The sequence below is a fragment of the Glandiceps talaboti genome, chromosome 18, assembly GCF_964340395.1.
Source record: "Glandiceps talaboti chromosome 18, keGlaTala1.1, whole genome shotgun sequence".
Classification (NCBI taxonomy): Eukaryota; Metazoa; Hemichordata; class Enteropneusta; family Spengelidae; genus Glandiceps; species Glandiceps talaboti.
In genome coordinates, this window is record NC_135566.1 from 1,980,001 (window position 1) to 1,995,000 (window position 15,000).

A 15,000-nucleotide genomic window follows, 5' to 3' on the forward strand; every position below is an offset into this window, starting at 1 on the left:
TCTAGTTTGTCTCATTCAGTACATTCATATCACATGACCCAGTAAGTCAACTCTAGTTTGTCTCACTCAGTACATTCATATCACATGACCCAGTAAGTCAATTCTAGTTTGTCTCATTCAGTACATTCATATCACATGACCCAGTAAGTCAACTCTAGTTTGTCTCACTCAGTACATTCATATCACATGACCCAGTAAGTCGACTCTAGTTTGTCTCACTCAGTACATTCATATCACATGACCCAGTAAGTCAACTCTAGTTTGTCTCATTCAGTACATTCATATCACATGACCCAGTAAGTCAACTCTAGTTTGTCTCATTCAGTACATTCATATCACATGACCCAGTAAGTCAACTCTAGTTTGTCTCATTCAGTACATTCATATCACATGACCCAGTAAGTCAACTCTAGTTTGTCTCATTCAGTACATTCATATCACATGACCCAGTAAGTCAACTCAGTACATTCATATCACATGACCCAGTAAGTCAACTCAGTACATTCATATCACATGACCCAGTAAGTCAACTCTAGTTTGTCTCACTCAGTACATTCATATCACATGACCCAGTAAGTCAACTCTAGTTTGTCTCATTCAGTACATTCATATCACATGACCCAGTAAGTCAACTCTAGTTTGTCTCATTCAGTACATTCATATCACATGACCCAGTAAGTCAACTCTAGTTGGTCTCACTCAGTACATTCATATCACATGACCCAGTAAGTCAACTCAAGTTTGTCTCACTCAGTACATTCATATCACATGACCCAGTAAGTCAACTCTAGTTTGTCTCACTCAGTACATTCATATCACATGACCCAGTAAGTCAACTCTAGTTTGTCTCACTCAGTACATTCATATCACATGACCCAGTAAGTCAACTCTAGTTTGTCTCACTCAGTACATTCATATCACATGACCCAGTAAGTCAACTCTAGTTTGTCTCACTCAGTACATTCATATCACATGACCCAGTAAGTCAACTCTAGTTTGTCTCACTCATTACATTCATATCACATGACCCAGTAAGTCAACTCTAGTTGGTCTCACTCAGTACATTCATATCACATGACCCAGTAAGTCAACTCTAGTTTGTCTCACTCAGTACATTCATATCACATGACCCAGTAAGTCAACTCTAGTTTGTCTCACTCAGTACATTCATATCACATGACCCAGTAAGTCAACTCTAGTTTGTCTCACTCAGTACATTCATATCACATGACCCAGTAAGTCAACTCTAGTTTGTCTCAGTACATTCATATCACATGACCCAGTAAGTCAATTCTAGTTTGTCTCATTCAGTACATTCATATCACATGACCCAGTAAGTCAACTCTAGTTTGTCTCATTCAGTACATTCATATCACATGACCCAGTAAGTCAACTCTAGTTTGTCTCACTCAGTACATTCATATCACATGACCTAGTAAGTCAATTCTAGTTTGTCTCATTCAGTACATTCATATCACATGACCCAGTAAGTCAACTCTAGTTTGTCTCACTCAGTACATTCATATCACATGACCTAGTAAGTCAATTCTAGTTTGTCTCATTCAGTACATTCATATCACATGACCCAGTAAGTCAACTCTAGTTTGTCTCACTCAGTACATTCATATCACATGACCCAGTAAGTCGACTCTAGTTTGTCTCACTCAGTACATTCATATCACATGACCCAGTAAGTCAACTCTAGTTTGTCTCATTCAGTACATTCATATCACATGACCCAGTAAGTCAACTCTAGTTTGTCTCATTCAGTACATTCATATCACATGACCCAGTAAGTCAACTCTAGTTTGTCTCATTCAGTACATTCATATCACATGACCCAGTAAGTCAACTCTAGTTTGTCTCATTCAGTACATTCATATCACATGACCCAGTAAGTCAACTCAGTACATTCATATCACATGACCCAGTAAGTCAACTCAGTACATTCATATCACATGACCCAGTAAGTCAACTCTAGTTTGTCTCACTCAGTACATTCATATCACATGACCCAGTAAGTCAACTCTAGTTTGTCTCATTCAGTACATTCATATCACATGACCCAGTAAGTCAACTCTAGTTTGTCTCATTCAGTACATTCATATCACATGACCCAGTAAGTCAACTCTAGTTGGTCTCACTCAGTACATTCATATCACATGACCCAGTAAGTCAACTCAAGTTTGTCTCACTCAGTACATTCATATCACATGACCCAGTAAGTCAACTCTAGTTTGTCTCACTCAGTACATTCATATCACATGACCCAGTAAGTCAACTCTAGTTTGTCTCACTCAGTACATTCATATCACATGACCCAGTAAGTCAACTCTAGTTTGTCTCACTCAGTACATTCATATCACATGACCCAGTAAGTCAACTCTAGTTTGTCTCACGCAGTACATTCATATCACATGACCCAGTAAGTCAACTCTAGTTTGTCTCACTCATTACATTCATATCACATGACCCAGTAAGTCAACTCTAGTTGGTCTCACTCAGTACATTCATATCACATGACCCAGTAAGTCAACTCTAGTTTGTCTCACTCAGTACATTCATATCACATGACCCAGTAAGTCAACTCTAGTTGGTCTCACTCAGTACATTCATATCACATGACCCAGTAAGTCAACTCTAGTTTGACTCACTCATTACATTCATATCACATGACCCAGTAAGTCAACTCTAGTTTGTCTCACTCAGTACATTCATATCACATGACCCAGTAAGTCAACTCTAGTTTGTCTCACTCAGTACATTCATATCACATGACCCAGTCAGTCAACTCTAGTTTGTCTCACTCATTACATTCATATCACATGACCCAGTAAGTCAACTCTAGTTTGTCTCACTCAGTACATTCATATCACATGACCCAGTAAGTCAACTCAAGTTTGTCTCACTCAGTACATTCATATCACATGACCCAGTAAGTCAACCCTAGTTTGTCTCACTCAGTACATTCATATCACATGACCCAGTAAGTCAACTCTAGTTTGTCTCATTCAGTACATTCATATCACATGACCCAGTAAGTCAACTCTAGTTTGTCTCAGTCAGTACATTCATATCACATGACCTAGTAAGTCAATTCTAGTTTGTCTCATTCAGTACATTCATATCACATGACCCAGTAAGTCAACTCTAGTTTGTCTCACTCAGTACATTCATATCACATGACCCAGTAAGTCAACTCTAGTTTGTCTCATTCAGTACATTCATATCACATGACCCAGTAAGTCAACTCTAGTTTGTCTCAGTCAGTACATTCATATCACATGACCCAGTAAGTCAACTCTAGTTTGTCTCATTCAGTACATTCATATCACATGACCCAGTAAGTCAACTCTAGTTTGTCTCATTCAGTACATTCATATCACATGACCCAGTAAGTCAACTCAGTACATTCATATCACATGACCCAGTAAGTCAACTCAGTACATTTATATCACATGACCCAGTAAGTCAACTCTAGTTTGTCTCACTCAGTACATTCATATCACATGACCCAGTAAGTCAACTCTAGTTTGTCTCACTCAGTACATTCATATCACATGACCCAGTAAGTCAACTCTAGTTTGTCTCATTCAGTACATTCATATCACATGACCCAGTAAGTCAACTCTAGTTGGTCTCACTCAGTACATTCATATCACATGACCCAGTAAGTCAACTCAAGTTTGTCTCACTCAGTACATTCATATCACATGACCCAGTAAGTCAACTCTAGTTTGTCTCACTCAGTACATTCATATCACATGACCCAGTAAGTCAACTCTAGTTTGTCTCACTCAGTACATTCATATCACATGACCCAGTAAGTCAACTCTAGTTTGTCTCACTCAGTACATTCATATCACATGACCCAGTAAGTCAACTCTAGTTTGTCTCACTCAGTACATTCATATCACATGACCCAGTAAGTCAACTCTAGTTTGTCTCACTCATTACATTCATATCACATGACCCAGTAAGTCAACTCTAGTTGGTCTCACTCAGTACATTCATATCACATGACCCAGTAAGTCAACTCTAGTTTGTCTCACTCAGTACATTCATATCACATGACCCAGTAAGTCAACTCTAGTTTGTCTCACTCAGTACATTCATATCACATGACCCAGTAAGTCAACTCTAGTTTGACTCACTCATTACATTCATATCACATGACCCAGTAAGTCAACTCTAGTTTGTCTCACTCAGTACATTCATATCACATGACCCAGTAAGTCAACTCTAGTTTGTCTCACTCAGTACATTCATATCACATGACCCAGTCAGTCAACTCTAGTTTGTCTCACTCATTACATTCATATCACATGACCCAGTAAGTCAACTCTAGTTTGTCTCACTCAGTACATTCATATCACATGACCCAGTAAGTCAACTCAAGTTTGTCTCACTCAGTACATTCATATCACATGACCCAGTAAGTCAACTCTAGTTTGTCTCACTCAGTACATTCATATCACATGACCCAGTAAGTCAACTCTAGTTTGTCTCATTCAGTACATTCATATCACATGACCCAGTAAGTCAACTCTAGTTTGTCTCAGTCAGTACATTCATATCACATGACCTAGTAAGTCAATTCTAGTTTGTCTCACTCAGTACATTCATATCACATGACCCAGTAAGTCAACTCTAGTTTGTCTCACTCAGTACATTCATATCACATGACCCAGTAAGTCAACTCTAGTTTGTCTCATTCAGTACATTCATATCACATGACCCAGTAAGTCAACTCTAGTTTGTCTCAGTCAGTACATTCATATCACATGACCTAGTAAGTCAATTCTAGTTTGTCTCACTCAGTACATTCATATCACATGACCCAGTAAGTCAACTCTAGTTTGTCCACATATCACATGACCCAGTGAGGACTGTTGTGTATAGATGAAGCATTCTGAGAAACAAACAACATGAGGAGCTTTTTATCTCTGTAACACTTGACCAAACAAGGCTGAGTCTATTGTTTACAAATATTGGTAGAAAATGACTTTTCAGGGTCCCTAAGCAAAAAGAAATTCAGCTAAGATAAAATCAGTCTCACCTCTTATTGTGCCCCTTTAATGTGTGAGGACTGATATTGGTGCAGCGCCACCTAGTGGTAAATCAAAGAAATGCACAGTTGCCAAAGCCTGAAGATCGGAACAAGTGAAACATTACATACAGGTGGTGCACTTCTTTGTTTGTCTTCAGAATTACTTACACTTTTTATGAACCTGAACAATTTCAAAAGATTTTAATTATTCTGTATTTTTCAACAGGGTTTAGATCTACGAGTTGAACACACCCATTGTTTTAGTCACCATGGCGATGGTGGACATTACCACTATGATGTCACACCAGATGAAGTGGAGTACAGGGGATACTTTGTGCCGGCTGAATATATCTACAGAATAGATGCACCTCAAACCACTCATACTATTGGAAGAGACTAAATATGTCACATGTTGTTTTTGAATTTAAACAGCTTCAGCTGCTAGGAATAAAATAAATATATCAGGAATAAAATAGTTTTTAAAGCTTCATCTTTGATAGGTTTTATTAATGAAATGATGTATCATATTTTGATATTTTGGTGTTAGGATTTGAGAACAAATACCTGCTATTATTACAGCCTAGGATGTTGCTGGTAATTACTGGTATTTGCACATGATAAATGATCCAATGCAGAATATACCTGTATGATCCAGTAAGTCAACTCTGGCTAATGCAGAAAATACCTGTATGACTCAGTAAGTCAACTCTGGCCAATGCAGAAAATACCTGTATGACTCAGTAAGTCAACTCTGGCCAATACAGAAAATACCTGTATGACCCAGTAAGTCAACTCTGGCCAATGCAGAAAATACCTGTATGACCCAGTAAGTCAACTCTAGCCAATGCAGAATATACCTGTATGACCCAGTAAGTCAACTCTAGCCAATGCAGAATATACCTGTATGACCCAGTAAGTCAACTCTGGCCAATGCAGAATATACCTGTATGACCCAGTAAGTCAAAATAAAAAATATGTGCATTGTGAAGGCGACATTTTAAATTTACTGGCATTTATAAGGTGAAATTTCAACTTTACCTATATTTGACAGAGAAATTTTGAAGACCACTTGCATATTAATTACTTTCATGGTATGAGGAATCTTTGTATTAATATTAATATGAACATTGTCATTCAACCAAATTAATAGTTATTTTTATTCAACAGATAAACTTGGCATTTATGACAATAAATGTTAAAAACAAACAACAAAAGACACAATGGGTCCCAAAAATGTATGAAAATTAGAAATTTGAAATCACAGATGTCTCAAACATGTTATTTTTTTTTGTTTTCCATGAATTACAAACAACTGACCCAAGACAATTATAATAAATGACAACTAAAATTGTAAATCACATTGTACCATTAGTGTTCATTTTTGCTTTTCTTTTTTTACAAGATCGTTGCATTCAACATTTTGGGTTCATAGTACATTTTGTACTTTTCGTAATTTTGAAAATTTAAAATTTCAAGGTTGGAATTCATAATATAGATCATATTTGCATATATACAATTTTCGATCACATATTTCAAATACAATAGTAGCATATATAAATCTGAATAGGGGTCCATTCAAACCTGTGTTTATTAACAGAGAAAGGGAAAGAGAGAATTGGCAATGAAAGTATAGCTTTATATAGGATGGTAATAATAACTAGGGTTTCTGTATATGCATTGTATTCTAATTAATAAAAAAGTAATTTCCCGACTCCATACACAGCCTTGTGAATAATTAAAATATTCGTTATGGGTTTGTGCTGACTGTGTGTACTCTTCTAAGGATAGCGCCGACAATGGGGAATCTTTCAGTCAAAATTACACTGACCGTTGCACGTGTTAAGTAAGCACGTCATCCATACTGTTTGACCGTTGCACGTGTTAATTAAGCACGTCATCCAGTGCCCAGTGTACTGTTATTGGATAAAGCATTTCATTCATAAGTCCTTCCGGTATCAACATATCATCTTGTTGATATCTCGCTTTACGTCATTATAAATGTAAGGGTTACCATGACAATGATTAAATGTAGTATATAAAAGTAAAACCCATGGGAACATCGAGGGAGGACGAGATCGAAATGACCATTTCTTATATAGAGCAGCTTTATGTGCATGAGGGGTATTTCTCGTCAGACGGACATCCATGTATACATCTAAGCTAGTCACGTATCCTTATATGTAACACAAGGTAAGTTTTCCAAACATTCTATAGGAACGCTAGGGAAATGGGATTATCTTTATTCTCTGAATTTTGAAGGAATTTTTCCGATATATTTAAAATTTATTTATTCGGAAAAAATTGATCAGAATTACATGGTTGATAAACTTATGGATTTACCATAAATGTATACATACAAGGCCGTAATGTTAATTGATAAGGGGGTCTTAGTAATCTAAATAATAGTACAGTAAAGTATAATATTATGTTCACAATAGACAGATTTACGACAATTTACATTTCACCATGATTTACTCCAACTCCAGTCCTATACAGTGCCACCGTATCAAAAATGCATGATTTAATTCGACGTCTAATAGAACTAACGAATATAAAAATTTGCAAAAAATCAGACGAATCTATTCTAAAGAATCTACATATTTGTAACTTTCCAGCGACGGTATATAATAAAACTAAATTTCACCAAAAGTAGAACTAATACGGTATAGTTGTTTTAGACATCCAATTGTTTTGGATTGTTTCAAAACAAAACTGAAGACTTATTTGTTCACCAAAGCATGTCATGTGCTTTAGCCATTCAGCGCTACTGAACAGAACATTGCTCTGGAAATCAGCGCTATATAAATGTGATTGATTGATTGATTGATTGATTGAGTGATTGATTGATTGATTGATTAATTGATTGATTGATGTTATGTGTTATTATAAGAATATAAATACAAAATATATCGAAGATGAAGTTATACAGGCTATTCATAAACTAAAATGCCATTTCACACATTCTCTCCACACTACTTTTTGATCATGTATCTTTTTCAAGGAATTTTAGCGAAATATAGTGAAAATCTAGAAGCTTCGCAAGGAATCAATAATTGTCGCTCCCATACTCTGTGCTTGTTGGTTAGAATTAAATAGTGACAATCTAGAGACCTGGCAAAGAGTTGATGCTTTTAGTGGAAATATAATAAAGATCTAGTTTTTCAGCCCTGTCAGACTTCTAAACCACTGTAAGATACGTCGATCGTGTTTTTCAGCCTTATCAGACTTCTAAACCACTGTAAGATACGTCGTTCGTGTTTTTCAGCCCTGTCAGACTTCTAAACCACTGTAAGATACGTCGATCGTGTTTTTCAGCCTTATCAGACTTCTAAACCACTGTAAGATACGTCGTTCGTGTTTTTCAGCCCTGTCAGACTTCTAACCCACTGTAAGATACGTCGATCGTGTTTCTCAGGCTTATCAGACTTCTAAACCACTGTAAGATACGTCGTTTGTGTTTTTCAGCCTTATCAGACTTCTAAACCACTGTAAGATACGTCGATCGTGTTTTTCAGCCCTATCAGACTTCTAAACCACTGTAAGATACGTTGTGTTGTTCAGCCCTATCAGACTTCTAAACCACTGTAAGATACGTCGTTCGTGTTTTTCAGCCCTATCAGACTTCTAAACCACTGTAAGATACGTCGTTCGTGTTGTCGAGCCCTATCAGACTTCCTATCAGACTTCTAAACCACTGTAAGATACGCCCTTCGTGTTTTTCAGCCCTGTCAGACTTCTAAACCACTGTAAGATACGTTGTGTTGTTCAGCCCTATCAGACTTCTAAACCACTGTAAGATACGTTGTGTTGTTCAGCCCTATCGGACTTCTAAACCACTGTAAGATACGTCGTTCGTGTTTTTCAGCCCTGTCAGACTTCTAAACCACTGTAAGATACGTCGTTCGTGTTTTTCAGCCCTATCAGACTTCTAAACCACTGTAAGATACGTTGTGTTGTTCAGCCCTATCAGACTTCTAAACCACTGTAAGATACGTCCTTCGTGTTTTTTCAGCCCGATCAGACTTAACCGTACTTCTAAACCACTGTAAGATACATGTTGTAAAACAAACCATATGATAACAAAATATTTCAGGTCGAGTTTAGATAGAACTTATTCAGTCATCTTTTTGATACTATCTCATGCAATTTTTCTGCATAGCTACAGTTAGGAAATGTACACAATTTATGGTTAAACAAATGGTGTAGTTCCTCTCACCCTCTCTTCTCAAACAATGTTAAGCCCCGCCAATTGAAACTCAAGCATTATTTTAGCCACCCATTCTGTCACCTACACTACAGTGGAGATATAAAATTATATGGTACAATGATGCATTGGAAGGAGACAACTCCAAAGGTGAAAAAAATGAAAATAAGACAGTGTAGGAGGCCACGGCATAAAATATCAAACCATAGACATAATAAAATACCAGAATTGAAACAATTATGCTATGCATTACATATTATTTGGAAGTGTATTTTGTTGTGGCAAAGCTGAAAGATATTATGCGCTTGTGCACAATCATAGTAAATGACTTCTCCTGAAGTTTAATTTGGTTACAAAAAATCCCGAATAAAGAGCAAAACATTTCAAGACTTTCAGACTTTTGATGGCCCAATGGTCGTAAACTTTTGTTCAATTCTTTTTAGTGCACATTGGATATTTAATCTCAATTCATGCTTGTATGCAACATCAGAGCCAAGTAAACCACTGTATAAGATATGATATAATTTGGAATAGACTCAAATATATATTGTTATTCAGAAAAAATAAAGAACTATGATCCTTAATTTTGAAGAAAAAAATGCGAAGCCCGCATATATTGCCCATCACCTGAAAAAAATATATGGATAGGTTGAACAGCTTTTTCATTTTTCTGGCCTTATGTCGTATCTTTCAAAGTAGTTGCCGAAAAGATGTCACATTCAATGTATAAAAAAAATTTATGGTGCTTTCTCAAATAAGTAACACAACAAAATAATCATTTTCTTTACCCAACTCCCAAAACTGTTATAGCCTCGTTTATGTCGGAACCCAAGGTAAACTCAGTGAATTCTCCTTGTCATTATCATAATTTTTTTATAATGGAAATTGAAGTTTGGATTTTGATGTCGAAGGTACAGCTCTGTTTACAAATTCAAGGCCATTCTTTCCATAGCAAATTGTCGCTTCAAAATGAATTGCGGAATAACGCTAGTGTCAGTGTGCCATGAGATAATTATATCAAACAACATTTTAACCAAAGACAACGTCGAACACAATTATTGAAAGTGGATCTTCAAATAGTGGATCTTAAAGTGCATACCTAGTTAATAGTTTTTCAGGGCCACTAAATATTCCAAAAAGAGATCAGCCGTTTTATCAGTTTTAATATAAGGAACAAGATGTAAATGAGATCGAGCGCATCTTCGGAGTCACTGCATGCAGCACAGCAGGCGACCTCATGTTGAACGACTTTTTCCGTCTTTTTTTTTTGAGTTTCACTCGCTGAAATTATAATTCCGACTTGCTATCTTCAAATGAAGGAGACTTTCAAGACTACTGTTACTCGCGGAAAATGCACAGTGCATGTGCACACTTCTTTTGTACTTTCCCGCACAAAGAATTTTTAATTTGCTGCAAAAAGTTACAATTTTTAGCTGGACACATTTTATTCAAAGTTAAGCCAGGGTACAATAGCGATATAAGAGACATATTAGCCAGGAGTCAGCAGTGTACAGTCACTTTTGTGAACTATCCATTTAAATCGCGCATGCCAGGAATCGTCACGTAAATAACGATTTTAATAGCATCGCTTTGTATTCAAAAAGTAGCTTTCTTTCTTTCTTTTTTCCAAAATCTCAGGGGGGCAGCTGCCCCCTTGCCCCCCCCCCGCAGACTACGGTACTGCTAAACTACTGTAAGATACGTCGTTCGTGTTTTTCAGCCCTATCAGACTTCTAAAATACTGTAAGATATGTCGTTCGTGTTGAGAGAAACGATCACCCTACACACATTTCCGAGTGATATAACTGAGTAGGTAATAATGGGTGAAGGCAGTTGAAATCACGTAAAAACTTGACAGTGACGCCATACAGTGAAAGCCGGTAAATGTTACCGGGGTCGGGGTTCTCCACGCCACCAGTGTAGCCATGATCAAAGCGAAAAAAGGAAAACAAATAAAATAATTTGAAATTATGTTTTCAAGAAAGCAAGTTAGCTTCATAAAATATTTTCACTACGATAGCATTTGTTTTTAAACAATGCGTAGTCCGATTGTATATTTTGATTTCCATGTTGCTGGGAGTCGATAGTTTTCATTGTGATACATCACATGTACATTGTTAATTAATTAGAAACATAAACATTTCACCATAAATGACATATTTATAAAAATTAGTTTGATATTGGTGAATTATTCGTTTTTGACATTTTGTATTTTCTTCCCATGATAAAGGTAACAAATTAGAATTCGCGACAGAAAGATTCATACATCAATGTAGCGAGTTGAAAACCAATTAAGACAACATATTAACTTTAAAAAATGCAAATGTGGATGAGGGTATGATTGAAATTGGTTTTGTACACCCAAATTAGCGTCAACAAATTCAAAATCGCGAGTTTTCGGAAATCAGAGAATACTTTTCGCGCTGTTTGATTAAAATGTGATGTTTTAGGAAATGGCTTCATTTCATTTAGCCCATTTCTTTTCTTATTATATGTATTTTCGTTTGCTTTTGATTGTTTTTCGTTCAGCGAGTGGTCACCTTTTCCTACAAGGCGACCCACTCTCAGAACGCCAAAAACAAACGACAATGCGTACGAAGAGGAAATCATAAGGTAAACAAGGGAAATATATCGTCAGTTTCCGACATCAGATGTTTAATCAGATTGGCGATCTTATAAAGAGCCATATATTCCTCATAATATGAAACTCAATACACGCCTTTAATCTCACTCTAAGTTTCGTTCAAAAGAGTCAATGTGACTTTCAACAAAGTCGCGTGACCATTTTGTATCCACATTATGTGAGTTTGAATCATTGACTAGTTTTTCACCTCGGTTAGCTTCTCCAGAAGTTAATTTATGTCCTTCAACAACAACAAAGTCATTAATTACGAGTAATTCCGTTGAAAAGTATGCTCAGCTAGGACACGATTCAAGCGCTTGTAAAATTCCCACACCACTAGTAGTTTTGAACTTTGGCCGGTTTCTAATGGCAACGTCTGAGGCCACAAATCAAGATTTTAATTAACCCACCCACCCATGTGTGTGTGTGTGTGTGTGTGTGTGTGTGTGTGTCCTCAGCCGTCGACAGAGATTTACAAAAACTGTAAGAACAAAATGATATTTTCACCCTGTCACGTCTTCAAACTTAAAATGGTCATATGGATGAAAAATGGATATTTATTTTGTAATTTTAAAATAACTCCACTGTGTTTTCCGACTTGAAAAAACAGCATCGACCAACCCTGTGTTTCATATACAAGTTCTCTCTTTCCACTCTAGATTGAGAAACATTATCCATGTTTCTAACAAATCACAATTGCCTTCTTCAGTGTCTAACTATGGAAGTCGGTGATACTTCCATGGTTTAACTGAATCTGATAGAGTGATACAAATTTGCTGGAGGTGTTGAATAATGTGGAGGTGTTGAATTATCTGGAGGTTTGAATAGGTTTGCTTCATAAATTCAAATGTGAAAGCACTTCGAAATCAGTCAAAATCATCACCTGGGAACAAAAATGGATAAAAGAAGACTGTTAGAGGCCGTGTACATCAAAGTTAACAATCCGACACTTTATGTCAATGTAGGAAAATATGACATTCCAGACCACTAATAGATCCATCACAGACAAGTAACCATAGTTGTGAAAAGGTTTGTTTTTCAATATATGTATTTCAGGAGTGAAAGTACTTGTTACTTACGTATATCTATGTGTCTAGCACAAATCTACAGTAGCATTATAAAGGTTTGTTTCAATGCGTGAAAGTACTTGTCACTTACGCTTCTGTCACGGTGATAATGCCACTGTAGATTGGTGCAGACACATACATAGATATACGTAGACAGGTACTTTCACATCTGAATTACATATATTGAAACAAACCTTTTCACATCTATGGTTACTCAACACCTACCTCCGGCAAATTTGGATCATTCTGTCATTCCTACCTCCATGGTCAGATTCATTTAGTCTTTGAATTTAGACACTGGAGAAGGACAAATGATTTGTTCGAAGCATGTCTGTTTCTCAATCAAAAAGTGGAAAAAGAGAACTTTTGTTATGGATCTTTAGTGCTTCCATGATGAACGTACATATTATTATGAATTCGTGTTTGTAACTCAATAAATTACAAAAAGCTAAAATGTGTAAAGAAGTTTATTGTACGTACAATAACAAACACTGTAAACATGTTCTACAAGTTTTTGAGTTAGAAACAAGGATTTAAATATAATATGATATTTCACGTACGCATTTGTCATCCGCTTTAATCTTTTTTATTTATTTCTAGTTGTTTCCTTTCGATTTCAAAATAAATTTTAATGAAATTTGTGATTGTCTTTTTTTTTAAAGATTATCATGGACCCAAATGCAACAGACGACTTGGCTCTTTTTGGCAACTCTACGCCCGTACTAGCTACATTTACAAGTGTTAATACTTCGACTGATGGCGAGAGTGGACATGGTGTTTATATCAGTAAAACGGTTCTGAAAGTAATATTTGCTATTATTAGCATCCTCGGTATCGTTGGAAATCTAATGGTCATTTTGGTGATCACGAGAGTGAAACTACTACGCACTCTGACAAATTACTTCATCTTGAACCAATCCTGTGTTGATCTTGTGGGTTCCATCCTACTTGCAGCTCTCAATTGTTTTCCTGATATTGTCGTTCCAGATACTCCCGGTGGAGTAGTATTGTGCAAGTTTTGGGTATCCAGTTTTCCTCTGTGGGGATGTTTCAACTCATCCACGCTTAATCTGGTGTTCCTCACTATCGAGCGCTACATGGGAGTCGTGCATCCAGTGTTACACCACAACAAATTTACAAAGACCAAAGCGAAGATCCTAGTTGGCATAGTATGGATTGTCCCCTATCTGTGGTTGAGCTACTGGGCTGGCGTCAACAAACCTTTTCATGGTGCTTGTTACCCCTTCTGGCCAAACATTACAGCGCAGAAGGCGATTGGAGTTATGGCGTTCCTTGTCTCCTACCTCATCCCCTTGTCGATGATGACCTTTACCTACATACGGATGTTGATGGTTCTACGAAACCAAGCTAAACTACATGTCACAAATCAACCTTCTATCACGGCGCCAAATTATGACAAGACAAGAAGAGCCAAGCGGAATGTCATCAAGACTCTTCTCCTCGTCTTTATCTCCTACATCATCTGCTGGTCTCCGAATCAGATTGAGTATTTCAGATACAACATGGGTGCATTGATCGATCTCAACAGTGTCTGGTTCCAAGTCACCATCATAATGGCCTTCTGTAACGTTTGCATCAACCCTGTGGTGTACTCACTGAAATATCAACAATTCCGTGATGGTTTGAAGAAACTGATCTGTAAGAGTGGCCAGCAACATGGACAAGTGGTATGTCCGCCACCCTCTCCTCCATCGCCTTCCGTTGTTGTAGCGGTTTAATACAATGTCAGAGATACATACCAAGTGATGACACAGTATACAAACGCAAAGCTTGCACATCGTGATTACAGACAATCAAATATCCGTGCACATGCACCAAACAGAGTTAAAAAAAGGGTGTGGAAAATTTTTTAGCAGACAAAAAAGACAACTTTGATCCATCCATCTGTCACGTGACATCATGGGTGTGAATCTGGTCACAGATAGATGAAATATTGTTGCACCCAAATCCAGGGGAGGGAGGGGCATACACTATATTCCTTCATGTCAGTGCTTTCATGTACTTGAGAGTTCATCACCAGCAGACATTTTTTACT

The 15,000-nt window shown here is 36.9% G+C and overlaps 2 protein-coding genes across 2 annotated transcripts in view; both read left to right on the forward strand.

Moving 5' to 3' along the window:
• Window positions 1-6,269, forward strand: part of LOC144449078 (ester hydrolase C11orf54 homolog) — an 11,744-nt gene extending 5,475 nt beyond the window's left edge. The window contains exon 8 of the mRNA XM_078139501.1: window positions 5,277-6,269. Within this exon, the coding sequence (XP_077995627.1) occupies window positions 5,277-5,450 (174 nt within the window). The 3' untranslated portion in view covers window positions 5,451-6,269. The remainder of the gene's footprint in view (window positions 1-5,276) is intronic.
• Window positions 6,270-12,772: 6,503 nt separating this feature from the next.
• LOC144449224 (allatostatin-A receptor-like) lies at window positions 12,773-14,683 on the forward strand. The gene is made up of 2 exons (XM_078139734.1): window positions 12,773-12,838; window positions 13,607-14,683. The coding sequence occupies exons 1-2, from the start codon at window positions 12,773-12,775 to the stop codon at window positions 14,681-14,683; spliced, it is 1,143 nt and encodes a 380-aa protein (XP_077995860.1).
• The last annotated feature ends 317 nt before the right edge of the window (window positions 14,684-15,000 follow it).

Coding starts and splice junctions, on each gene's coding strand:
- LOC144449224 (XM_078139734.1), top strand. CDS start 12,773: ATGGATAAAAGAAGACTGTTAGAGGCCGTGTACATCAAAGTTAACAAT. Junction 12,839..13,606: donor ATCCGACACTTTATGTCAAT/GTAGGAAAATAT, acceptor TTTTTTTTAAAG/ATTATCATGGACCCAAATGC.